Source organism: Falco punctatus (genome assembly GCF_963210335.1).
Source record: "Falco punctatus genome assembly, chromosome: 3".
Taxonomy (NCBI): Eukaryota; Metazoa; Chordata; class Aves; order Falconiformes; family Falconidae; genus Falco; species Falco punctatus.
Window position 1 is genome coordinate 48419879 of NC_137582.1, and position 26453 is coordinate 48446331.

General features: G+C 40.8%; 2 protein-coding genes across 5 annotated transcripts in view; one reads left to right on the plus strand and one right to left on the minus strand.

The window, feature by feature from the left end:
- RGS20 (regulator of G protein signaling 20) overlaps positions 1–11332 on the minus strand; it is a 51692-nt gene extending 40360 nt beyond the window's left edge. For 2 of the 3 annotated variants that reach the window (XM_080379445.1, XM_080379443.1), the window contains exon 1: positions 3547–11332. In XM_080379445.1, coding sequence (XP_080235571.1) covers positions 3547–3663 — 117 coding nt within the window. In that variant the 5' untranslated portion in view covers positions 3664–11332. The remainder of the gene's footprint in view (positions 1–3546) is intronic. The other variant, XM_080379444.1, reaches the window with a different exon arrangement.
- A 674-nt stretch (positions 11333–12006) lies between these two features.
- Positions 12007–26453, plus strand: part of ATP6V1H (ATPase H+ transporting V1 subunit H) — a 50353-nt gene continuing 35906 nt past the window's right edge. The window contains exons 1-4 of one of the 2 annotated variants that reach the window (XM_080379435.1): positions 12007–12198; positions 13553–13679; positions 21446–21548; positions 22991–23080. In XM_080379435.1, the coding sequence (XP_080235561.1) occupies positions 13576–13679; positions 21446–21548; positions 22991–23080 (297 nt within the window). In that variant the 5' untranslated portion in view covers positions 12007–12198; positions 13553–13575. Of the gene's footprint in view, positions 12199–12381; positions 13049–13552; positions 13680–21445; positions 21549–22990; positions 23081–26453 lie in introns of those variants that run through there. The other variant, XM_080379436.1, reaches the window with a different exon arrangement.

Sequence of the window (26453 nt, forward strand, 5' to 3'; positions counted from 1 at the left end):
GGAAAGAAAGATCTTACCTGTAAGGCAAACCTCAACAGGAGCTGGAAAGGATTCTGCTTACCAGCAAGAATAGGGTTGCTCTCTCAGGTAAAGTAAGCAAGAAGCCAAGGGATTCCCACAGCACTTGAGCAAGGCAAACAGGACAGAAATCGCCAAGCAAGGTCCAGATCATAAGGCAGCATTGCAGCAAGGAAGTCAGCCCCTCAGCCAAGGGCTAAAATCAGGTTCCATAATCAAGCCTACACTGACAAGGGACAGCCAAGTTCAAGGCAGGAAGCCAGCCCAGGGTGGGGGTTAAGGTCTCAGCCAGGTAGCTCCAGCACCAAATGGGGATAACTATCACTCAGCCAGAGACCAGAGCTCCAGCACAGCTCAACCAAATAGAGAACAGCCCTTTGGGGCCAAGCTTAAATAGAGCTGCTGGGTTCATGAGCGAGTGTGGTGGCCCCAGGTGAGGCTGCTCAGGCTCATTAGCACTTATTACTGCCCTCAGAGTTCTGACACTGCTGTCCTGTTGGCACTTGTCCAGTCACCTGTTGTCTGTAGATGTATTATTCATGTAAACCCAACCAAATCTGTGTATGCTTAGAAACTGTAATTATGTTATAGAAGTGAAATAGGTCTTATCCAGATGTAACCTGGACATGAACTAAAATGTAGAATCTCTGTGGAGAACATTCTCATCCTTTTCTGAGGAAGTGATGGCAGTGTAACAGGACTTTGGCCAAATTTTGTCATTAGGGAAAAACTGTGATGTATTTGCAATCTCTCACTATCTCCCTGTGCAGTGTAATGTTGCTGGGATGTTTATTTTGTTAACTTGCAAAAAACTCATTGGGAGCATACAAGAATGTGTCTGTTAGCTCTGGGTTAAGTAAGTCCTTGCTTCTTTGTGTTGAGACTGGTAAAAACCACTTTATTCACTTCTGGGTTTTAACACTTTTATAAATCAAGATGCAAAAATGTCAGAGGGAAAGGCTTTCTAAGTAATGCAAATGGAGATTAGAAATAAACAAGTCACTAGTAAATTTAAATATCATGAAGGTAATTTAAAAGGCCTTTAAACCTCGCCTACCACTTTTCAAAAACATTTATCTTCTAATTCAGTTTCTCTTTGAAATGCATGCTCAAGAATAAATAAACCTAATTCAAGTGTTCTGTTGAAAGATTTGTGTTTGTTTTTTTTTTGAGTAAACCCGATTTATTTAGTATTTCAACTTTTTTACTCTTTGGCATGTTGAATTAGGTGCCAACTTGCTCTCAGAAGCAGCCACTGCTCACATTTGGAAGCATCAAATTCAAAACCTCACCTAAAGTGGAAAGGAACATGGAAATTAATGAGGTCTGGGGAATCAGTCTGATCAAAGACCCTGTCAGTCACACAGATTATGGGTCTAAGAAAATAGTTTGTCTATAGTGACCACTGTCACATATAGAAAAAATTTACCAGAAAGAATCTGAACTTTCTGCAGGCTTTAATGCCACCAGAAAAAAAAAAAAAAATAATGTGATCTTGTCTGTTCTGGGAGTGTAAGTGACGAACTGCTCTTCAACCTTACAAACTTCAAGTTGATTTCCTAAATACTAGGAAATCATGTAAACCCTCTGTGCCTTGGTTCCCTATCAGTATACAAGAAAGGTATTTGCTTCCTATATGAAGTAAAGCTTGCAATTTATTTTAGTTACCCAGACTTAGAGCTGTACACATTTCCAGACAGTAATTTTTCTAACTTTCAATCACTGACACAGTCCTTGTAGACTCATTAACTACTAGTACTGTTGCTTACTTTACATATGTGAAAGGATTATTTGCTGATACAGTTTATGAAGTTCTGGAGACATGTTTCCCCAGAGCCTCATGCAAGAGCTTCCACATGACAGCAATTTCACCTTAGCTGGGCTCATAAAGTGGTCACAGAGCATCTCCTGGGCTGTCCCTGCTACTGGAGATGACAGCCACACCGGCAGAGCTGCAGCATTTAGAAATGTAAGCACAGAACAAAGTAAATGGACAGATAGTCAGTGGGAGAAGGGAAGCTGGCAGTGCTGGTGTTTAAGGAACTTTGGACAGTAAGTGGCTCTGAACCTTGCAGTGTCATTTAGGTTCCTCTGTAGATAAATCCCTTTGCAGAGCACAGAAATAATAAGTTGTCCTCTGTGAGATGCCTGACTCAGTGCTGTGCACCATGTTCTCAGAGACTTGGCAACAAACTACAATTTCAGGTAAGAGCCATAAAAGCAATCACCAAGCTGAAAGGAACTATTCACTGGGGATGAATGAGAGGATGGCTGAATGAGAAATGACTGGGAAGAGTTGTGAAGAACTCAGTATATGGGTTTCAGAAGCTATGACTATGAAGAGTGAAATTCAGAAGCCATTGTGCCTGTGACAAAACCTTCTCTGCCTTCAATAGGGCCAAGAAGTCCCCAGGCTAGTGTGCTAAATGGACAAATAATGAGACAGAATGACATGAAATTCTGAAAGGTTTGTACTTGGTTCATTACCAGAAACAGTTTCCTGATAGTGGCAAAGCAGGCTGAGTATCTCCTCTCAGCAAAAGCAGTGAAAGTCATTCAGGATTTCTGATTAGTATAGTTTCATAATTCAAATGAAATGGCCTGCTGGAAATGGACACGCATTGGCTAAGGAGATGGGATGGAGAAGCCAATTCTTGCTTTAACTGGAATGTCTGTAGTGCAGATGTGGAATGGGGAATGGCTTTTTCCCATCTTGTCTTTCATCAAACCTGCCAACAACCTTGACTGGCTGCCTCAGTCCTTCTCCACTCTGGTGCTAAGTTAGTCTAAAAAAGCCCCCAGATGTTGTGCTTCCAAGGTGTATGACTTTGCTATTATGTTCTCTTCCCTACCACTTCTGCATTAAAGTTTTAACAAGTTACGGTTTCTTGCACCTGTCTCTCTTGCTCTGTTGAGATGCACTGTAAATAACATTGGTTCACCCCGCAGGCAGCTTTCAGGCTTTTGACAGAATCTAATGGGTACATAACTGTTGTTTTTAATTAAGGAAAATGGTTCAGCTCCACAAGTTGACTAAAGGGGATATACTGCAACACCCTAATAGATTTTAATATTATGCTGTGTTTGATTTCTTTGGGATATCTTATTTTGTTAACTACTAACACAGATCATCTGAGGTAGGTAGCATCAGTAAAAAATTCAGACCTCTTCAGTGTCTCAACACCATGAAGCAACATGCTTTCCCTCACCCTCTTAACCACAGATTAGCTCCACAAAGTATGAATCATTTTCATGAGTTAGATGGATGTGTTTAATAGGTTTGAAAGCAGACACTTAACAGGAAGGTGGATCACCACCTCCTTTGTCACTGTGGTTGCAACACATCGAGGAACAGAGGGCAGAGGATGAGGGTCAGGAACAAAGAAAAACTACATGAATACTGATGTCTTGGTGACGAATAGTCTACGGCTATTATCTATTACATTAACATTTTCTTTCTGCTGCTTTCCCAATACACCCTTTCCCCCCTCCTTCAGGACATTTGGATAACCCTGGATTTTGTCTTACCTTGAAAATCCACTGTGCTGCTTTAACATCATCTTCATTTTGGAGAGTCTCCTTTGCTTGACAGTTGTCTGCATGGTAGCTGTGAGTCCTGAAGTAGAGCAAAACTTGCCTCCACATCAAGAAATAAAAGGGCTGAACCCAATTTTACAATGACCTTTCTCGGAAAAGCACCACTTTTATTTAATGATGAAACAAAACCAAATCCCAGACAGTGGGCTGAATGACAACAACATAGAGGTGGCTCTTCTTTAAAGCGATGGGCAAATGCCAGGGTCTCTTGCAGCTTGCCAGTCCTTCCTGAAGCCTCCACAGTTCTGGAGACAAACAGGATTATCGTCCCTCAGATATCTGCAGCGCCTCATTCCCTCAGCATCGTGCCAGCTTAGAGATTAACGATTTCATAGGTTCTAGTAAGCTGAAAAGGAAGAAGACGGGCACATAGCGGGTGAATACATGTAAGAAAACAGGCTGTAACAATCATTAAACACATTTTATCACCTCAGAGTGAATGTACTTCATTTACAACTTGAAGGAAGAAGTAACTTAGCATGTAGTTATACTCTGCAGGCAGCACCAAATGGAGATGACTGTTTTAGGTCAGTGGCACCTGTCAATCACATTTTTTCTCACCGACTGAACAGATGGTTTACTGGTAATCCTTCCAGCCCCAATGAAAACACCACATGAGCAGCAGCCATGTCTGAGGATAGAGACAAACTAAATATAAAGACTAAGACTCCAGGTAGATTATTAATAGATTATTTCTCTTAGCTTTATATAGGGTTGCAAGGCTTTTGCTTTCTGTTCATATTCCCTCACTATTTCTTTTTTGTGCTTTTCAAAATACAGATGGGACAAACACAGAAAATTTAGGAGGAATATTAAATTATTGTGGAATTTTCATTCAAATAATTATGTAAGCATTGTTTAAAGTTTATAGTTAGCAATGCTGTTGTAATGACAGCTAAGCAAATAATAGTGTTCCTTGTGTGGGAAAGCATTTGGAAGCCTTTTAAAACATCTTATCTTGGAGACAGCAGGAAGTCAAACTCATACATACGTTAGTATGCATTGAAAAGAATCAACATGTTAATTTATCATAATTTCAAAATGCTTCCGGTTTTAATAATTTTATATTTTAAGTTAGTAATTTTTAAGAGTTAGTTGAAACTACAGAAGTTACTATAAATAGGGAGCCAAGAGAACTTCCATTTTAAAAGTGTCTGTGATAGAAATACAAGTGGGAAAACTGATAGAAATATTCTATCTGTTTTAAAAGTTCACTACATCTTTTTCCAGGCTGAAATATGTCTAACCGTTGTTTTCTGCCAAAAGTCAAAAGTTTTGACAATTCAACACTGTAGCTATAAGGCAGCATCTCTTGTGAGAAGTGCCTTGGTCACACCTCTGTCTCTTTTCAGAGAAATCCAGTAAGTGCTGAGGAGAAAAATGAAGAACAATAGGAGAACATTTTGTTCTAGCATTTGGCTTGACAAGCTGAATTGCACTAGAAGTCATAGTATAGTAAGAAAGCTTTTGCATGAGCTCTGGTAATAAGTCTGAGTTCAGCAGAGTTACTGCTGAGGTTTAGGTAACCACCTTCTTTTCTGTCTTCTAGCCAGGCTTACTGTCAGCAGCAGTGGGTAGCTCAGCATTTCCTTTTTCCTCCAAGAAGCTACTGCTCTGACCTAGCCTCTGCTTGTAAGAAAAGGTGATGTCAGAGGATCTATTTGTTTTCTTTATTTTAACCCAGAGGTGGGTTTTATTTCACTTGGTACTTGCAGCAATTTCCCAGAAAAGAGTGCTCCTTCTACACATTCAGGTGCAGACGCCCTTGTCCAGACAAGAGCTGTTAGCACAAATTAGCTGAGACTGATGGTGAGAGGAGAGATGCTGTACTGCAAAGGGGAGCTGGAGGCTCTGAGACCCTCCACCTTTCAATACAGAAGGGCATGTTCATGAGACAGAGACACTTGTCCCTACTCACTAAAATAATGTACTCTGCTGTTTTAACCCCAGCTGCATTTATTTCCCAAGGCTATAAATAGTTTTGTACTGGCCTTTCTGTTCCTGTTTCTACACAGTACTTCACTTCCAATTTTCAGACAATATAGCATTGTTCCATTCTACCAGGGAAAAAAAAATGAAGATGTATTTATTACAGTAAAATGCTAGTTTATTTTTCTTTCAAAACCACTGCTCCTATTGAGGATAAGATATGTGTGGTTCCCTAACTGAGCATGCAAAACTTAATTTCAAAGAGGTGGTGGAGCAATCAGAAGATTGCCTGGTATGACAGTTGCAAAATTGTTGTGTATTAGCTTTACCAGATCCTTTAGGCCAGGATCTGATTAATTTAAAATAAAAATGATCAAAGTTCTATGACCCAGAAGACAGACAAATCTATATTGGTTGCAGGAAGCAGGATTTACTGGTTTAAAAAAAACCTCACAGAATAATGTTCTTCTACCATGACACAGACACTAAAATGAAGATGAAATAAGAGGAGAAAACAAAGACAGATGAAGCAGTCAAAATCCTGTTCACAGTGGGCCAATCTGTCAATAATTACTCAGGAAAAATGTCCAGTGAAGCACTCCATATCTTCTCACATTGAGAAGTCATTTCCGTTTCCATGAAAGGAAGCCTCTTCTCTGACAACCCTCCACCCTTGGACAAGAGAGAAAAGAATCTGGAGTCCCCCATTCCACTGTCCCACAGGTCCTCCCTGATGCCTGTGAGGCAAACGTGAAATCTGCTGGGAGAGATGGTTTAAATGGGAAACCCATGAGACGAAAATAAAGAGAAGCCAGAATGGTAAAATAAGTCAAGTCCATTCAAAAGTTACAAATGTCACAGCATTTTCTCTCCAGGATAGGAGGTTAGTTGTGTATCAGTGGGTCATTAGAAATCATTGGGATTTGCTCCAGTATGTGAGTACTTTTTATACATCCTTGCAGTATCAAATCCTGTTAGGTTTTTTCCTTCAGATAATTCAGGCACCTAAAGACATATCTAGATGTACAATGAGATTTTTCAAAAGACATTGTGCTGTCCTATCCCATACCACTAAAAAGCCCAAAGGAGCATCTCAGATATGAAGTTTTAAAGCAAAAATTCGTCAAAAGGACAAAGAAATTCAGTGCCTGCCTTTCTCTTATCTGTAGTTGAAACATATATTTAAAATTGCAAACAAATAAATAAACATATAAGATACAAAATATTAGAGTATTTAAATAATTAGCTTTATTTATTTTATTCTGAAATTTAGAGATAACACACACAATTTCCACCAGTGGAAAAGAAGAGCAAATCATATCTTCTGGGAGACAACTAGCAGTCTTCCTTTTCAGGCCTCAAGATGTGTGTATGAGATAAAGTGCTGGAAGATACAAAGATGGACATATTCTGATATATTTCTTCTCACCTTGCAGTAGAGACAGATTATTGTAGATTCATTTCATTTTTGCACTATTGGTTTCTTCCATACTGTGGAGCAGTGCTTTGGGGTAAGGAGTATTTTAGATTTACAACAACATGTTCTTTGATTTTCCTCATTCATGTGACCTTGACCTAGTTTCTTCATATTTCTCTGCCTCAATTTATCTAGAAAATGAAGACCCTCCTACTTTACATTAGTATTACATGGACTTAGCCAATGATGCTCAGAAAGGCTTCAAGTTTCACACATTACAAAACCAGCTAGATTGCCTCTAATGTTTGCCTCTTACAACCCACAAGCAGACCTGAATTGTAGTAATTTCTTCTTTGCTGTTGCCTCTCTCCTGCTATAGAATCCCCTTTGCCAAAAAATAGCAGGTTTAATTTAGGGTCTGTTGACCGAGTGCACCTGGTGCTTAATTCTGTGATAGAAGAAATATATCCTACGCTTGCAATGCACCCACAGGGGCTTCACACCGAAAGAAGTAATTCTAAAGCCCATGCCTATGGCTGGCATCCATCCCTTGGCATGCAGTGTACATGCTGCTGTGATTTGCAGAATATGTGAGAGGCAACGATACATTGTTCTTATTACAAGAAGGAAAGGAGAACGGACAGAAATATTCTCACGATCCAACTCTCTGTAGTCTTACTATGAGGATAACTCAACTGCATTCATTTTTCTAGTATTAAACTATTGAACATTTTTATTCTTTATGATCCAGGCAATTGGTGACTTTCATTCCTTCATGCTGATATGCTTTTCATTTTTCTATTTCACACACCAATAAAGTCATCTAAATATAGCAACTTCAAGTGAAGCTGGGCTGCCAGGAGTTAATAGACAAGCTAGTGCTTAAGACAATGTGAGACAATGAGAATTGTTTTTCAGCACCCGAATCCTGAAGGATCAAAAATAGGAGCATATAAAAAAATAGGAGCATAGCACTTTTCCAATCATAATCTTTAACAAGATCCAGTTCAGAGAATCAACCAGCATGAATAAGGCACCATAAGGTGCTCTCTGAAGCTGATGACACAGAATGGGTTTGTACTGGTTGCTGAGGACTGCTTCTTGCTGTCATAGTGATGACAGGCACACGAGACAGATTCCTGTAATGCCTGTATAATGTTTTTCTCTCTCAAAGCCTGCCCTTGCAATGCAATGCAGTTCATTAACACAGAGAGTGCCTCATGGGACTCACGTTGAGTGAAAATTTCCAGATGTGCCCAAGTGTTTGACAGACAGGGGTAAGAGTGCATGTAAATCTGTAGCATACCCACCATCCTCTGGTAAAGTGGTTCACAGTTAACAACGCGCTTGTCAAAGGAGTGGCACTATCATCGGCAAAGTTTTGAATACACTGTTTACCTCCTTTCTCAAACATATCTGAGTGTGCTGAACAGCACAGGCTCCAGCCAGATGTTTTCTGCACTCTGTTGAAGACCCTTCTGCACTGTGAAAGTTGATAATTCCTTCCTACTCTCTGTCATATATATCTCATTCAAGAGTTATGAATCAATGCATAGACCTTTCTTTTTAGTCCAGAAGAGGGATAATTTTTTTTGGTTTTTGGTTTTTTTAAGAGCACCTGCAGATGCATCTCACTGAATGCCTCTTGGAAATAAATCCAAGTGGATGGAGTCTACCTGTACCAACCTTGTCCACACACACAAAGAACTCCTGCAGAGGTGGGAGACATGACTGTCCCTTACAGATCTGTACTGACCTTTTGTTAATGTTTTGCATTTATTTCCTTACATGGCATAGAAGAATATGTAAAGTAAGTATATTATTATATACGTATATTCAGGAACAATGTATTGTTTGCATTCTCTAATACGGTACATTGTGTTCACTAATTTGATTCCTCTGCTAGAGACTCTATTAACTGGCCTGGCATAGATATCATGTTTACTGTTTTCTAGTTCCTCAACTGCTCCTGGAACTTCTGTTAAAAAAATAATTACTCTTACAATTATTTCTCCTCTCTTTATCTTTCTCTTCTTGCTAATTCAGTAGATTCATACTTTCAGCCATTATGCCTCACTCCAAGGTTACAGAAAAGTTACAGGAAAATACTTTCTATGGTAGCCTCTCAACCACCTGTGAAACGAGTAGCAAAGCCAGAGTCTGCCATTTATGATGAAGTCAACATACAAAATCACAGCTTTTCAAAGTTCTTTTCTATAGAAAAATGACTGTTGCCATAGTATCAAAATTTCAACTGCAAAGAGCAATCTGTCTTCTTTCAGCTGGACTGAATGGATGGTGCTAGACTCTTGCAGGTCATGCAATTAGGCAAAAAAATAGTCTGCTACATAAAAAACAGACCACTGATGACCTAAAGCATGCTCCAAATAAGAGATCACTTTGGGCACCAAACTGAAACCAGGAAACTGTTTTTCTCTACTTACTATAAAGTATCGAAACAATACTGGAAGCAGGGACTAGAAGCGAGAGAACCACTATCCTGTGTATGCTTGCACGTGAGTACAGGTAATTGGGTTAAGCCAGAAGTGTGCTAAAGGGGTGGGAGAAAATACACTCTGCAAAGTAAGATTGGTTGTGGATGATTTCCTTGAAATAGGTGATCCCTAGCAGAAGAAATGCCTTTGCAAGCCTAAGCAAGTATTTGGGACATTACCTTGCTAGACACAGGGGCACATGATGGGGAACAATACTATTTGTGTCTTAAAACTGGCAGCTGGAACTGCACATTCAGAGGTGCTGATCCACTTTCCATGGGTTTACTTAAACTCTGAGAACATCTATTGGACTGAGCTCGGAAGGGTGGAGGTGGAAGAATACCGTGCCTAGCTTAGGTAAGAGAAGGCACTGGATTATCGGTGTTTTCAGTGCTGGGACAGTTTGGGGTTTCAGCAGAACTATCATTGTGGACAACCGAGGAAGTTTCACTGAAGGAAAGCCTGATGTGCCTCCAGCTTCAGGTAAGGGCTGAATGGTAGTTTGTAGGATCACTGTGCAGACCTTTGATGCCTTCATTCTGCAAATCCTGTTTAAAAAGCTTCAACGCTTGTTCAGATTATTTTGTAAGCCCTTTGTGCTTTGGTTTCTTTATAAAATGGATAAAGTTGTATGTATCATTATTGGTGATGTGGTTTGCAATGACTATGGAAAAGGTGAATATGTGTATTGCAGGTGCCTGACGCTAGACTCCAAACAAGACCAGCGGGCGAGACATGCCATAAAAAGGCAGAGCAGAAGCAGGAAATGCAGAATGCCACAGGACAGAAGTTACATTCTTAAAAGAGGAACTGGTTAAAATAAGGCTGAATCAGATTCAAATAAACTTTCAAAGTAGCAGATTTTTATTCAAGATTGTGTGGAGATTTCTATGTTAGAGATTAGGAGTTGTAGAAATGTTCATCAATGTGTGTAAGCAAGCAACATGCAAGAACACAAATGTGCTAGATTAAACCCCAAAGTCCCATGTACTGGGTAATCCACAGAATCACATTAATGCATGTGTTTATTACAGACTAGAAGGCACAGAGCATGCACACAGCTTTGAGAGCTTTCTTCTGCTAAAGCATGAAGAAATGCAAATACTGTTACTTGGACTGTGCCTGGGATTTGAGCTCAGTGGTTATGTTATCAAGAAACCAACAGTTTTATTGTGGTATGAAGAAAAATCCATTTTAAAGGAAAAATTCTTATGGAGGAAATGTAATTAATCAGTGGCATGGTAATGAAAGCTGTCCTTGAGTTAAAAGAACACTAGCAGAGGTACTGGCAAGGTATAATTTGAAGAACAATGTATCCTCTGAATGGAGAATACAGAGACTCTACAAAAATGAAAGTTAACTGTAGACAGATTCTATGATATTATGACACAGCTCTGCATTGCCTGTCTTGTCCTGCTCACACACAGACCTCTCAGACCTATTTCTCTTTTCTCTGCCTTTCCTCCTTTTATGTTAGCAGAATTACCATTCAGGATCATTTCTGACTAGGAGTGGTACGTCCATACACTTCATCACAGTATGACTGGAAAACTTCACTCAGCAACTGAAGACAGTTTTTTTTTCCCCTCAGAAACATGGAAAATTAAGCTTGTGGTTTCTGAAACACTTGGGCTTTTAGTCTGAAAAGTTTCCTCCTCCTTTTGCTTAGCGAGGCATAGCTCAACATATACAGGACATTTTATTCAAGGACGTTGTTGTGCAGGGTGCACGTCCTGCCCAGGTACGACTGGGGAGGAACGGAACAGGCTGCTGCTGGCACACGGCCCCTGCAGCTCAGGGCGCGAGGGAGAGCTGTGACACAGTGGGCTGCGAGGCCCCCTGCGAGACCCCGACACGGTGGGCTGTGAGACCCCCTGCAAGACTGACAGGTGGGCTGTGAGTCCCCCTGTGAGATTTACACGGTGGGCTGTGAGACCCCCCGCCACACAAGGCACGCCGGCAGTCAGGCCCCCCTACCAGAAGCAGGAGCCCAGGACCCCCTGCCCCCTTTCCAGCTGTAGGAAAGTGCAAACTCGCCCCACTGCAGCAGGAGGCAGAAGGCCAGAAAATGCTGGTTACCGGGGAAGAGCGGCAGAGCCCGGGAGGCATTCCAGCGGCAGAGGCCGTGCCCGCCATCTCCCCGGCCTTCCCACTCCCGGCCCCGGGGCTCTCCCGAGCCCGGCGGCCCCTCACCCCGACGGGAACCGAGGAGGCCGTCCCGGGGGGCCAGAAGGTGCTTGACCCGAGGGGCAGCACCGAGGGGAACCTCAACCCTTCCCAAACACTAAGCCCTTTCTTGGCAGCAAATAACACGGGCGGGCACCTACACGCCGTGTCCTGCCATCGGTCTCCTCGGCACGGGCTTACACCCCCACACGCAATGACCCGCAAGTATCTGTGTGTCGGGGTGCGGATGTTTCCTAAACCCGCGCACACGACCTAACCCGCACGGATGGCTAACGCCGCCCCGCCGTCCCCGCCCGGGGGGCACGGTGCGCCAGCCCCGCCCGCGGCGCGGCGCGTGGAGCGGGGCGGCGCGCGCTCGGGGTGAGCTGTCCCTCGGAGGCCGCCGTCGCCGTCAGGTGAGCGGCGTCACGTGACGGCGCTCGCTGCGGGGCCGCGGCGGCGGGTGGCGGAGCGCAGCGGCGAGGGGCCTCCGGGTGCGCGGCCTCCCCGGGACTGCCGAGAGGCGGCTGCCGCCTTCTCCCTTGCACGGCCTTCGCTCGCCCACGTGCCCTTGGGGTGAGTGAGAGCTGTCCCGGGCGCTGCCCGTCGCGGGGACAGGCGGGGGTGGGGGTGGGTGCCGCTGCACGGCCTCTCACGGGGGCTCCTGTGGGCTCGGGGGCGGCGCGAAGGGCTCCCCCCGCCCCGGGCGTTTGGGCTCCCCCGGACCCCTCAGGAGCCCGCGCAGGGAGCGGCAGGACGAGGCCCGGCGCCTTCCTGCCCTCAGGCCTGCGCGTCGCTCGGGTTCTTCGATTTCCCCGTGCCGCTCCTGCCGCCGGCCCTGCTCTCCTCTGCCGCTCCGGGAGTCTTGAAGTGGTTCTGGCTGGGCCACGCAGGAGCTGGGAAACGTTCAGTGGTCGTTGAAGGACACCGAATGGTGCCGTCTTTGTGGGTGTCTGTTCACGGAAGTAGTTTCAAAGGGAAGACAGTTCTGCTGCTTCGTTTGGTCAGGGTAGTTCCTTTTTTTGCTTTTCTTAGAATCATGTTTTCATTAAGTCATACGGATCAGGTTTGCTTGTTAGGGATGGTGCAGAATATGCCAGTTTGCTCTTGCTTCTGTAAAGGGAGCCAGAAAAGTCCAGAAGTAAGCTACATGGTGAGGCTTGATGCAGTTTAGGTTGTAAGGAATTCCTGCTCCAGCTGGGTCTCAAGCCTCTGCAAACACACGTCTTGTTATGGCATCAAAGGCGGGTGGAGATTAAACCATAAAGGAAAGAAAAGGAAGTGGTGAAGGTCACTGTCTGCAGTCATGTAATATGTCCTGATGAAGAACTTCTGTTTGTAGTTATTTTTCAGTTTGCTTTCTGTACAGCGGTGATATGAATTTTCTTGTTAGCATATATGACATGGGTTTTAATTTATATAACTGGTGAGTTTTTTTGGTGAAGTTGTAGTTCATGTGTTTCTAATGTCTAAATACTCTTAAACAAATACCAGAACTAAATCAATTCAAATGTGTGGGGTTAGGGAGGATGTGCACTGAATTTTAACCGTGCTTTGGAAGGAAGATAGATTCTGTTATCTGTGGGAGTGCTTGAGCATTGGAGAAGAGTTGTCTATTCAAATGACTTCATTTGATTATTTAAGAATTTACAAGACTGGGAGTTATTTAGTAATGGTATATATCTTTTATTTTAGCAATCTTGTGATTGGCTACAGTTTAATTTGTAGGTATGGCTTATTTTTGTTTGCTTCAAGGAAGGCACGTTTTAGATGCTGTATAAAAGTTTGATTTCTTAGTAAGTACTAGGTACAGTTTTAAGGAATGGTACACTGAAAGCAGATTTTCCTTTTTATTTCTTTAAAATACTGGACATGTACTCTGTTCTTTAGTACTTTAATAAGAGGTCTCAAATCTGACTTGCATTCCTAGGTACAATTTAATTATCAATTAAGATGGATATCCGAGGTGCTGTAGATGCTGCTGTCCCAACAAACATCATTGCTGCCAAAGCTGCTGAAGTTCGGGCAAACAAAGTAAACTGGCAGTCTTATCTCCAGTAAGTAAAAACTTTCCATGACTTTGGGTTTTTTTTTTTCTTTCTTCCTTCCCTCTTAAGTGTTAGACTTTTTGAGATTTTGGGTTACGTTGGAACATTAGGTTACAGTGAGGAACATTCTTTCTTGGTCTCATGGAAGCAGCTGGAAGAAGTCTGTATTAAATGGAAGTGGTTGGGGAAAATTTTCTTGTGACTTCTTACCAGAAGGGGAACTCTGCTTTTGTGAACTGAAATGCTGTAATATCAAATAATATAAGTTTGCACAAATGTGTGGTAAAACTGTCCATTTTTGTTCCTCATCATTCAAATGCCATTCTCAATTTTACCCTTATTAGATGAATATGGAAGTAAGAAAAGTTTACAGTATGAGTTGTCTTATATGTAGGTATGTTACCTATATTGCTGAAGTGCCTTTTGTGTGAATACAAATTATACTAGTGAAACTGGACTGGTAGTCCAGGAAAATACGGTGTACCTTAAGAAAGAGTAGTGCTGTTGAGCAATTGAAGCAAGTAAATTGGGGAGTAGGCTGAAACCAATACTTCAGTCTGGGGAGAGTTGTGCTGCCATTTCAGGTAAGCTCAGAGTTTACTTTGGAACATACATAATGGCATTGGGAGTAGCAAGAGAAGTACTGTCCAAAGAGGCTACAGGAACAAGCTGAGGAAAATAGATCTGTGTGTGAGGTAGGGAACAGGAATTAAAAACAGACTTCTACTAGTCCTCTGTACTCTGAAGTGAATGCAAGATTCTTGCAGCCCAGCATTCCTCATGACAGGTATCTATGAAGAATATTGACAAAGTGTAAATTACTGTTATCTTTTGAGGGCTCACTTAGGAATAGCAAATTACTTAAGCGTTCATTGCTTTGTAACTGAAGTGGCAGAAATTTTGATGATTCTAGGGGTACAAACCATATGATGGTACTTCGTGGTTATCAACATTATACCACTTCACAAAAAATAGTTGCTTTTTTTTAGATTGCTGTGGCACATAAATATATGCTATATGTTAAAATAACATTGCAGAAGTGTACGCATGCCAGCTGAAAAGTACTAACCCCATAGAAGCTTATTAATTACTATATGCTTTGCCCTGTGCTATGTAACTCAGTCTTGCTTATTCTATTTTTTTATATTGTGTTTTTTTTTTTCTCTTTGTGATTGGGTTTCTGCATGATCAGTCTAGATTTAAGGAACTGATCTGATGAGGAAGTTTCATTTTTTTCTAGGCTATTTTTCAGTTGGTTTAGTTCCTTGTTCAGTTTACAATGTGACATTACAGTGGCTTTGCAATTAGAAGAGAAAGGTTGGTGTGGTAACTTCACAGTGGCAGCTACCAAGCACTTTTCAAATGGTCTAAGCAGCTTTTGTGGGCACTGTTATCTATCTGATAGGAAGTGTGTCCTGAGGAAGCCTGAACAGTTGTTCCTGTGCTGTCCTAGTGGCATGTGAACAGCTAGTTAGCAGTTATTTGGGATAAAAGTGGGAGTACAGTTGTTCACTGTCAATGTGAGTGCACATGACGTAGTCTTTTTCACTGCTGCCCTGTGTCAGACTGTAGGGTTGGTGAGGTTAATTTGTCGTTTTTGTTGATGCAGGGGATAGTTCTGTTTGGCAAGGAGTTGTATTTTGAATATGTATGTAGTATTAATTGCTTGACTATGCTTTATGTGGTCTACCACATACAATTTTCATTCGTTCTCGGGGTTCTGTCTCTCTGGTGCTGAGTAAGGATGGGGGAGTTTTGTTTATTTGTCAGCAAACTCCTGTGTAACCTCTTTTGACCAGGAGGCAGGATTGATGTTATTTTTCAGATTCTAACTGTAGAATTTGTTTTGTTCTGGATTCTAGGAAAGAAGAACATACTAGTTATTTCTTATCTTTGATGCATTAGCCAGGTTTTGGAGGCTACTGTAGTGCATCTGGCTAGTGTTTGTGGTCCTTTGTGAGACTGTTCAATGCTTGATGTCCTCTGTGTGTCCTGTTTATTATTGCTCTGAAAGAAATGTAATTTTTATGCCTTATATTTACTGATAGCAGCCTGGGTGTCTGGCTGAGGTAGCTTCACGGGTGAACTTAAGTGGTGCCGGAGGGATTGTGGAGTGTCATGAAGATAACTGTAGTTCCTTGGCTGGGGAGTTGCCTTATCATTAGTTATTGGAAAACATCAGCAGAAATTTTGGTGCTTCTGAAGACGAAATAAAATTATACTTGGTTTTGGACATGTCCTGTTTGGATGTGATGGTGTCTGAGGCTGGTGCTTTAAGGGATTTGTTGGAAAGTCAGTGCAGCTATATTGGCTCGTGTTTGGAACAAAGCACGTTAATAAATGAGTGGAAACTGCTTCTGGCGTACCTGTTAGAGGCAGGTCAGAGTGGGTTGTTCTGGTTTGTAGAGTAGAAGGAAGATGAAGTGCTGGTGATTTTGAAGGGCACTTTTTTGCTTTCTTTTGAGCTCCTGTTCTGGCAATCTGTGTTTACAGTGGTAAGCTTGCATATAAATATATGGAAGCATACTTCAAGTCTTTAGACATTTTTACATTGGAGGAAAGATTTTTGTGTTAATTTAGGGAAAACAAACATATCAACTCAGGCATGACATAATTTGTGTTCCTTAAATACTACCTATAGTTTATGTAGTTGGAATCAAATTACAAGAAATTGTGATGAAGTGTGTGTGGTTTTTTTGTGGTGTGGGTTTTGTGGTGTGTGTTTTTTTTTTTTTTAATCTGGCTGTGACAGTTATGTGTATAAAGATGCTTCAAAGTCTGCGTCAGTCATGACTGAATTGGAGTCTGGGTCACACAGGAGGGCGTTCTGAAGGTCTTTTCTGCTCTCTGTTCTTCAGTGCAAAAGTGAAAAAGCTTACTAATAGTTGATCAGATTCTAGTAGCCTGACTTCTCTTATAGAGTCAGTTCAAGCTAAAGATTAATTGGCATATTGTTTAATCCATCTCTGAAGGTTTTAACCGTAAACTAAATGTCAAACTATGCTAACGCACAACTGCTGACTTGTGATGTTTTCTGTTGGAACAGAAGTAAAATATTTAGGTGTGACAACTGTATATATTAATCATTTGCTGCTGTGTTCACTGCTTGCTTCAAAATTAGGCTGTGGAAAAATTTGTGGGGTTTTTATGTTAAAATTACTTTTTTGTTTGTTTTGAATTCCAGCTAGATTCTGTGTCTGAGGGAGAAGAAAGTAGCAAAACTTGCAACAGTGGAAGGTGACGTGTAGGTTTATCTACCTTCTGGAAGCTAAATGTAGTTGAGGCCATTAGCTCTGTACAGACTTTCTTGCCCTTGAATCTTGAGACTTGTAGTGGTTTAGAGGTGTTGATGCCCTCTGCTAGTTAAATACATGATGGGTCTGTGGGTGTGGGTCGCTGTTCTGTGCTGTGTAGTTTCTTTCAGCTTTTGCCTCAGGGTGTGAGAATGCCTTTGGAAGGTGTGTTAGCTTGCTTGAAGCAAATTTGGTTTTGCTTTCTAAGAATAATAAATGAGTTCTGTGGAAAAGTGAACTTGTTTCAGAGTTTAACTTGCATCTTAACTGCACTGTAGGTTTTCTAGGTATACAACATTTGACAATACTTCATATTTAATCAGGTGGGTACCTGATGGCTAGCTTGTACTTAGTTTCCCATGTGTCGCCAAGTACTTTATATATATATGTCTGTGATTCTGATAATTTTTTTTTTTCCGCTTGGGAGTTGGGGAACCTTCTAAAGCAGGCTAAATATTTTTGTCTTTAAGAGCCAATCTTGTCTTAGAAGAGATAGAAGTTTCCTAATTTGTAGTATGCATATTTTGTTTTCTTAATTTTTTTTTTTTTTTTAAATTTGGTCCAGTCTTGTAGACTACATTTAGCCTGTTTTACTATTTTAATTTTGTAGTGTTAAAACTGTTGAGCAGTTGGATAAAATTAATGTCGTTTAGGTACGTGCAAAGTACTGTTGATACCTGGATAAAAGAAATCATGCCTTGACATGCTGACTTCATATGAGCTTTTTATTTGCTGCAGATATAGTCAATTAAATATGTAAAAGCACCAACAAAGAAACCCCAAAATTAAAAACCAAACAAAACACCCTTAACCCTCCAGAACAGTTTTTGTTAAATAGTTCAAAAAAAAAAAGGAACAGGAGCTTCTGGAGGAAATGCATAACAAAAAGAAGGAACCACAAGTTTCTGAATCATCTTTAGAGGTTTTAAAAATGATGGTCTTACAAATTCATGCTTTCTAAGTCTTGCATAGCTTCAGTTTACTCTCCTGTAGGTAGTGCTCTCAAAGGTAGGCCTTAGTATTTCAAGCACAGGCCTTTAAAATGTGGTTACAGGACTCCTGGTCTAAACCTGATACACCCAGATAGCTGAAGCTCAAAGTGACTTTTATCTGTTGACGAAAGACTGTATAAAGAAATTCTGGAAAATAAGAAATTAGATGACTGTTAGGAAGAGGGATGGAGGGAAGTTTTGGTTACTTGCGTTGTTTGCTTAAAGGTACTGGGAGATTCCTGTCTCTTTGAAGAGTGGATGAGGAGAACACGGTAATAGCATCATGGTAGCTGGTGACAGCTGCCTGATGCTGCTCTGCATATTTTCTCCCCACCCACACCCTGGTTGTTAAGGTTTACTACATAATAAGTTATTTCAATTTTAAAATGAGGTGAATAAAAATGGGTGCATTTGAAATTACTAAAACTATTAATTAGATGTATGAGATCCCTGGTAAAATATTAACAACTTGCTTACAAAACTGTTCAATCCCTCGTACTGTTTTGTATGGGTTTGAAAGTGTCTTTTTGAATGGAACTTACAAAGCAGTAAAGAATAAACTTTAACATCCTTTCCTCTCAAGACAACAAAGACAACATCAGTCCCCACGCTTTTTTTTTTTTTTTTTTTTTTCCCCTGCCAGTCTAATGTAGGATGAAAGCAAAAGCTTGAAAGCTTTTTGCTTTGGCAGTTGGCAGACTTCTTTGAATAGCCTGTCTTTTAAAGAAGCATCTCTTTTCTTGGGCTGAGGCTTTTTCAGGCGTTAAAGCTGAAAGTTAAGGGTTTACCTCATGTTTGAAGTGCTTCCTGAAAGGCAATATTCTTATAAATGAGCAGCTCATCTAGCTACTTTTTTATCAGTATCATCCAGGAGTCTCTGGCTTGGCCAGCACTGAATGAAACATGAGAGGCTTCTAGTTATGGGTCGTTAAGTCCAGTATTTGTGGTGGATGAATTGTCCTCATATTTCAATAACTACTCAAACCCATCTTTAATAGGGAAGAAAGAACACAAGTCAGTCTAAAACGTGTGTGGTAGCAGCATGGTCATCATTGGCTGATTACTTTTCCATGTGTAATTTGTTAAGTTTTAGTAGAAACTAGTCAAGGACTACCACTGGCTCTATGTATCTTCCACCCAGTAAGAATTAATTGCCTTTTGTCAGTGCATATGAGGATATTTCTCATATAGAGCTAGAATACAGGAATAATGCAGTACTGGACTATTTACTTTCTGTGCTTGAAAAGTAGATAGGTAAAAAGATGACTCTGTGATGAGGCTATCCTTAAGATACAACTGTTTAAGTAAGAAGAAAGAGTAGGTCTTATTTGTGTTTCAAGAATCCAGGTGAGCCAACTAAAAAACAAACTACCATCAATCAAACAAACATTTCCTGTTAACTTTACAAGGATTTTAATGGAACCTTTAGTCACGGAACATCTAGAAACTGACCTGAAACGTGGAAACAGATGGATTACAAGAACCCATGCTACATAGCTTTGCGAAGTGGAAGAGGCATTTGACTTGGTGGAAATGTAAGAGGACATGAGTCATGGAAATAACTGAAACAGAGCAGTGTCTAATACTTTAATCCCTTAGTGGCTTTTGTATTGATGATGTGCACAATTTTCTTCTTTCTTGAAGCACTCCTGGTATTAACTAGTAAAGCTGGTCACCTATTAAAGTCTTGGATATTTTCCGGACTACTTGATTTAAAATTAGTTTTTATACTTGACTGTACCATTTTGATAAGTTTGTTATTTGTTGTGATGGTAAGTTTTGTGTTATAACAAAGACCCAACAATACTCTGCCAGGTCTTAGCTGAGTCAGCAGCTTTCTGAAATAGCATCGATGGGGTAGTAATCCCTTGAATATTAAGTTAAAGAGAAGATAAAGTAGAGATCTGTCAGCTTATAGGTATCCATAGCAGTTTACTGTATCAAGCCCCTGTGCGATGTGTTTGGATGAGCCTGCATTCGTATCAGTTTTTAAACTATTAGGAAAAGCTGAAATGTCATCATTGGTGAAAGGTAAAAATACATTAGGAACCAGGTTCTCTGTACTACTTAAAATTCTCTTCAGTGCTTATGTCAAACTTAAAAAAAAATTCATTTTGTTTTTCAGCACTTACTTTAGGTTGGATTTGACTGTTATTCATGTTATATATTATAATTTAGGCATGCTAGTTGTTTGTAATCTGGTTCTTATAACTGTTACCACTGACCATTGCATTCAGCCTCTGGAAGTTTAAGAATTATTTAGGGAATGTTTTTGAGCAGAGGCAATGCATAGGGAAGGCTTTAGAGAGATTATTCTGTCATTAATTTTAGCTCCATTGTACATGAGACTTTTTGTAGAAGGGAGTTCTTTACGTTATACTGTGGGATAGAGGACTGGTAAAGCAATACTGTTGATATCTCAAGTTGAAGAAAATAAAGTTGGTTTGGTGGGTTGACCTTGTCTGGCCACTAGCTGCCCACCAGGCCTCTCTATTACTCTCACTCCATGAAAAGAATAGGGGGAAAACCTGTGACAAAACGCTTGTGGGTCAAGATAAAGACAGGGAGATCACTCACCAATTACCAAGGCAAAACAAACTTTACTTGGAGAAATTAATTTATTGCTGATTAAACAGAGTAGGGTAATGAGAAATAGGAACAAATCTAAAAAACACCTTCTCCCCACCCCTACCTTCTTCACAGGCTTAACTTCACTCCTGACTTCTCTACCTCCTTGCCCCGAGTGGTGTAGGAGAATGGGGGTAGCGATCAGTTCATAATGCTTTGTCTTTGCTGCTCCTTCTTTCTCACATTCTTCCTCTGCTCCATCCTAGGGTCCCATCTGTGGGATATGGTACTTCACAAACTGCTCCAGCATGGGTCCTTTCCATGGGGTACAGCCCTTCAGGAATGGACTTCTCCAGTGTAGGTCCCCCGTGGGGTCACAGGTCCTGCAAGAAAACCTCCTCCAGCATGGGCTTCTGCCTACAGGGCCACAGCTCCCGCCAGGAGCCTGCTCTAATGTGGGTTTTCCATGGGCTGCAGCTTCTTTTAGGGCATATCTACCTGCTCCAGCATGGGGTCCTTCCTTGGGCTGCTGAGGAACAATCAGTTTCACTATGGGCTGCAGAGGAATCTCTGCTCCAGCACATGAGTCACCTCCTCCCCCTCCTTCACTGACCTTGGTGTCTGCAGAGTTGTTGCTCTCACATATTCTTGCTCCTCTCTTGGCCGCTGTTGTGCTACTGTTGCTGCTCCTTAAATATGTTATCACAGAGGTGCTACTACCGTTGCTGAGTGGTTCAACATTGGCCAGTGGTTGGTGTCTTCTGGAGCTGTCTGGCATGACCCTGTCATGGGGGATGCTTCTAGTGTCTTCTCATAGAAGCTGCCCCTGCAGCCCCCTGCTACCAATACCTTGCGACATAAACCCAATACAGTTTGAAATTTACTATTCATGTTACTTATGGCTTTATATTTTGCTTTTCAGAGGGCAAATGATTTCAGGTGAAGACTGTGAATTTATTCAAAGATTTGAACAGAAAAGAAATCCAGAAGAAAAACAGGAGTTGTTGCAAACAGAAGGCAATCAAGTAACTTTCCTTTCTTTCAATAATTTATCTTTTGGGGAGGAGAATGGAAGGAAACTTTTGTACCAACTCTGTTTTATTGTTGGCTGTATACAGTTAAGATGTTATGAAAAAAGTATAAAACCTGCTATTACGATTCTGGTTTTTTTTCTACATTAGTTGGATATTTTTTTTAAAAAACTATTTAATTGTTAAATGTCATCTGATTTTGACTGTGTTGCTCGAGTCTTTCCTCATCCCAGTTATCCCAGTTTACTTAATCACGCATGCTTGTCCTTGAGTTGCTTTTTTTTTTTAAGCTTTTTTCCTTTTACTGGTAAGAGATACTACTGGTGAGTTTTCAGCTTAGCTAGCTGAGCATTTCTAATGTAGTTCCAGTAATAGTCCACTGACTGCTAAGGTGTAATCAGTTAAACACAGGTGTCTAGTGTCATTTTAGGCATGGTAAGATATGAGGCATTGGACAGAGCTGATAGGTGACCCGTGTCAATTGGGTTATAAAGTCCAGGCAGGGAGCCTAAATACACTTCAATGGTATTTGAAGCGGTAGAATCTCACCTTCAAAGCCAGAGGTTCTAGCAGACAGTGTCAGGCATCAGGAGGTTTTGGGGAGGCAAGGGGAAGGTGAAGAGTAGGGGATGCAGTGAAGACACAAAACTTTCTAGCCCTTTTTTTCTACTTTAGTTTTAGGCTGTTCTGTGAGTGTTGGGTTTTGTTTTTTTTTTTTTCTCTTCCCCAAATTGTGTTGTGTGACTGCTAGGTAATAGACCATAATTTGCGTAGTGACAAAAGTGTATATGGTGTGCATTATATGCCACTATATAATTATGGTGTAGCAGTTCAGAGTTCCATTTTTCTTTCATTTTTAGTTGAATGCGGTGAAGGCGAAGGAGGAAGTATAGAGTAGTGTTGTGACTGTTTAAGCCTATTATATCTGTTGCTGAAATTGTAGAGTAGAATTGTTCAGGAAGCAGAAAACAGCTTGGATATGCACAAAGATTTGTCTGCAAGGTATAGGAAGTGAACAGGTAAAAGAGTGACCTGTCTTCCCTCCCTCCCATTCAAGTTGCTGAAACTTTCTTATACTATGCCTGAGTTTGTTGCTTGTCAATTTACTTGGTGGTTCTCCTTACTACCATAAAAAGGACACTGGAGATTTTTCTAATCAGTCTTTCAACAAAGCACCATCCTGGCTTTCACTGGTGAGTGCTTGTTCTATGGCTTTCAAATGAAATAGCGATTTGTAAAGTGTAATGATCAGTGTGACAGAAAATTTTCTTTGTAATATAATGTCAAGTGTATTCATCTCATTGCAAATGAATAAGATGTTGGGATGCTCAATGCTTATGTAAGACTTAACTGAATTAATGAGGTCCTGTTTCATATTATCAAAAAGGAATGAAGACAATTGGTAATATTAATTTTAACATCTCTTATTTTTCTAGTGTGCTAAAACGTTTATAAACTTGATGACTCACATCTCCAAGGAACAGACGGTTCAGTACATTCTGACAATGGTTGATGATATGCTACAAGTACGTCAATAACCTGTCTTATTTTTAAGTCTTTAAATGCATGTTTGAATGTTTCCTTAGCCTAATTCAGGTCTTTTCAGGTGTTTGTCGTACTGTATTAAAAATATTATTTAAATTTTCAGATCTTGTCTTCAGAGATTAGATGTTAGTCCTGCTGTTGTATGGGTAACTTAGTCTTATTTATATATGCTCATATTCTGGAAAGAAAACACACCTGTGTGCTTGTCTGTCAGCTCTCAACCATGTTTCATGCAAAACTTGGATGTTATGGGATAATTTGTGACCTCAGCCCTTCCCTGTAATGTAGATAGGATACGACTTCTAACTTGAAGTTGTTGAAGCTTTTCCTATGAAGATATTTGGCCACCCTCAGCAAGAAGGTGTAGTTCCTGCAGCTTCAGGTTTCCAATATATGTCAGACTGTTTAGGACAAGATGTTCTGAAATTCTATGTAATTTAATTATAAACCAGGATATTCTGATTCAATGAAATATAGTTCTTTGTAGTTATAGGATACAGTGACTTTTAAGAGTAGGCGATTAAATTTGGTGTCAGGACTGCAGTGCTGACTGGGGCAAGTCAGTTGGATAATCCCGCTTTTGCATTTCTTTGCTCTCTAGTAGACTAAGAGAAAGTGTGATGTATTAGAGTGTTGATGTAACAAGACGGGTTGAATTGTGCAAGGTTTTCTCCTGGTATTCATGTAGCATATCTGGCTGTTTGACAGTTTCTCTTCTGCTATTTTATGTTGTATTTAATACAAGGTTACAATGAAATGTGTCTAGTGATAACTTAATGGTTCAGAGTATTGCTGGAGGAGTCAAACCACATGAGTTCTAATTCCAGCTGAGTATTAAGTGTTGTCGGCAGGCAAATTGAAAGTGTGAGCCTCTCCACAGTACGTATAACACGGGGATTATGGTGTTCTTCCAGGTTCCTGTCTGCACGTTAGAACCCTGAGTGAGTGCCCTGACTGCTGGAATAATAGTGGTGGTGGCAGCAGTTTATTCATGCCCATCTGCAGCTTTGTCACTCTAACCCCCTTCCTCTTTAGATTTAGTTTTTCTTAAGTGTGACAGAGACATCAAGAAGCAGAGAAGACAAAAGGGAGCCTCAGTGTCATTCCTTCATTAGGATGCTAAGTTGGGAGCATCTTGTTTTAGTTTGTGCATTTGATGACAAACTTGTCTTGGGGTGTGAGAACTTTGTTTATTATGGCTAATTTTGTGAGGAACGGGTCTCATTTTCTGTGTAAGAGATGTCAGTGGCCATCAAAGTAATCTTTTCACTTGCCTTGCTTTGGAACTTTTTGTGTTAGTAGGTCTTGTTTTGCTTATGAGCTTTGACATTAGCACATATAGCCTGTAGCTACAAGATGCAATAGCTGGTATCATCTCCTGTGTTGCGGAATTAATAACCCACAGGTAAAGCTTTCACTGGTGCACTCCCGAAGAATTGCATTAGTTTTAGGTAGTCCCAGAAAATAGTTTTGAGTAATCTCTTATTTGCTGTATTGGTTCTGTCATATGTGTGTAGATGAACATGTTTTCCTGACTTAATGGTCGTGCACTGACATTTCTGTATTCAGGGCCTTACCCTGCCACAGAAGTGGCATATGTGGAATTCTTAGTGTTAAACGTAATTGCTTTAAATTGTCCAGGCTTTATAGTGATACAGAAGAACAGGGATATTGGTGTACAGTATATATTTACTATTGTTTAAAACTGGATGCCTTTTTCAATTTAGAAACTCTGCTTCACTGTCTGAAAAGCTGCACTGGCTTTTGCAGCACTTTGTGTGATTTCATTATTCAGGATTATCTGGCTGCTGGCATAGAGGGCTTGTGTGCAGGCATCTGCATGGCATCATCCCAGGCCTTCCTAATACTCTGTGTCTCCACTAGGCAAGGCTGAAGCAGGACTTTTCTTTTCTTTTGGTCAAGTTCAGGTGGTAGAGTGTGCTGTCAGTGATGCCTTATGGACCCTTGGCTGCACGTTTTCAGGGTGTACGATTCTGTCAGAAAGCAGCATATTAGCTGTTGACTGTACCTGAGTTTAGCACAGGGTCCCTGCAGACTGCATGGACAGAAGAATCTACAATAGTGAATGTGAAGTCTCCTGCCCAAGTAGTCTTAATTCAGTACATGCAAAGATTTTAAGTGAGAAGTTATTCAAGGACATGGCTTGTCGTGGTGCCACTGACTCAGTAAAATTGCTTTGAGCAAGGATGTTCATGCAGTTCCATGCGATGAACAAATAATATCTGAAAGCTGCTTTCGATAGCTGAAACTTCTAGAAACTGTCATAGGTAACAGCAACCAGCTTTTTTCTGTGTTGGTAGTGACTATGTGGTTCTTCTATTGTCTTTTCTATGCTTTTCTTGGGAGGCTGTTAGAATCGTATCAGCTGTGTTTTCAGCACACCAAAAGCCTGCCTGTGTGTCTAGGATTGTTCCAGCAGTTCTACTTATGGATTTGATCATTGTTCTAAGGCAGATTTCTTTTGGAGGCTGGCAGAAGTGAAATTAATGTGGTGATTGCCTTATAAGAACATCGCCATTCTGCTCATTTCTGAAGGTGGAGAGTGTTGGCATAGTGGAGTCCCTGAGGAAACATTTCTTACTCTATTCATATGGTAAATACTTGGAAGAATTTTTCTGGATTAGTCTGTTACTTTCTGTTAATTATGTACAGTCTGTTAATTATGAAATCTTTAAGAACCTGCATCGTAGTTGCTGCAGGTAACAGTACCACCCAAGTGAGCTTCATTACACTTCAGAAATGATAGATGCTAAATTATTCAACTGCTCATGTGAGAGCTTCAGGATTTTTATTTTATTGGTGTAGTCAGTAGCTGCCTAGGAAGGTGCAGCACTACGTATTCCAGGGCTGTAGGTAGTTCTCCATTTCTGCCCTCATGTCCTTACCCTCCACCTTAATAGCAAACCAGACTAGTTATCTGATTGACAGCAAGGTGAAATTATTTCAACTTTTCTACTTCCAGACACATCTCCTCCTTAGTTATATTGTAAACTGAACTCATTGATCTAGTTATTTTTTGATATTTTTAGCTAGGCTTTGTGTAGCATAAGTGTAGATGCTAACAACAATTTATTTGATTGAACTGCTATTTTTCATCAAACTAGCCCTTGCAGAGTAGAGGCTCTCCACCAAGGCACTGTGTTCCTGAGATCTTGGTGGGTTTTTTCAATTTTTATTTTTTTTTATTTCATAGTTTGAACAACAAATTTTGAGAGGGTTTTTGAGCATTGACACATGCCATATAGAACATTAATCACTGTAAAGTTTATGACTGTTGGATAACTAGTGACGCCTGACCTTCCCCAGTCGGTGATCGGACAGCAACTTGCAGCC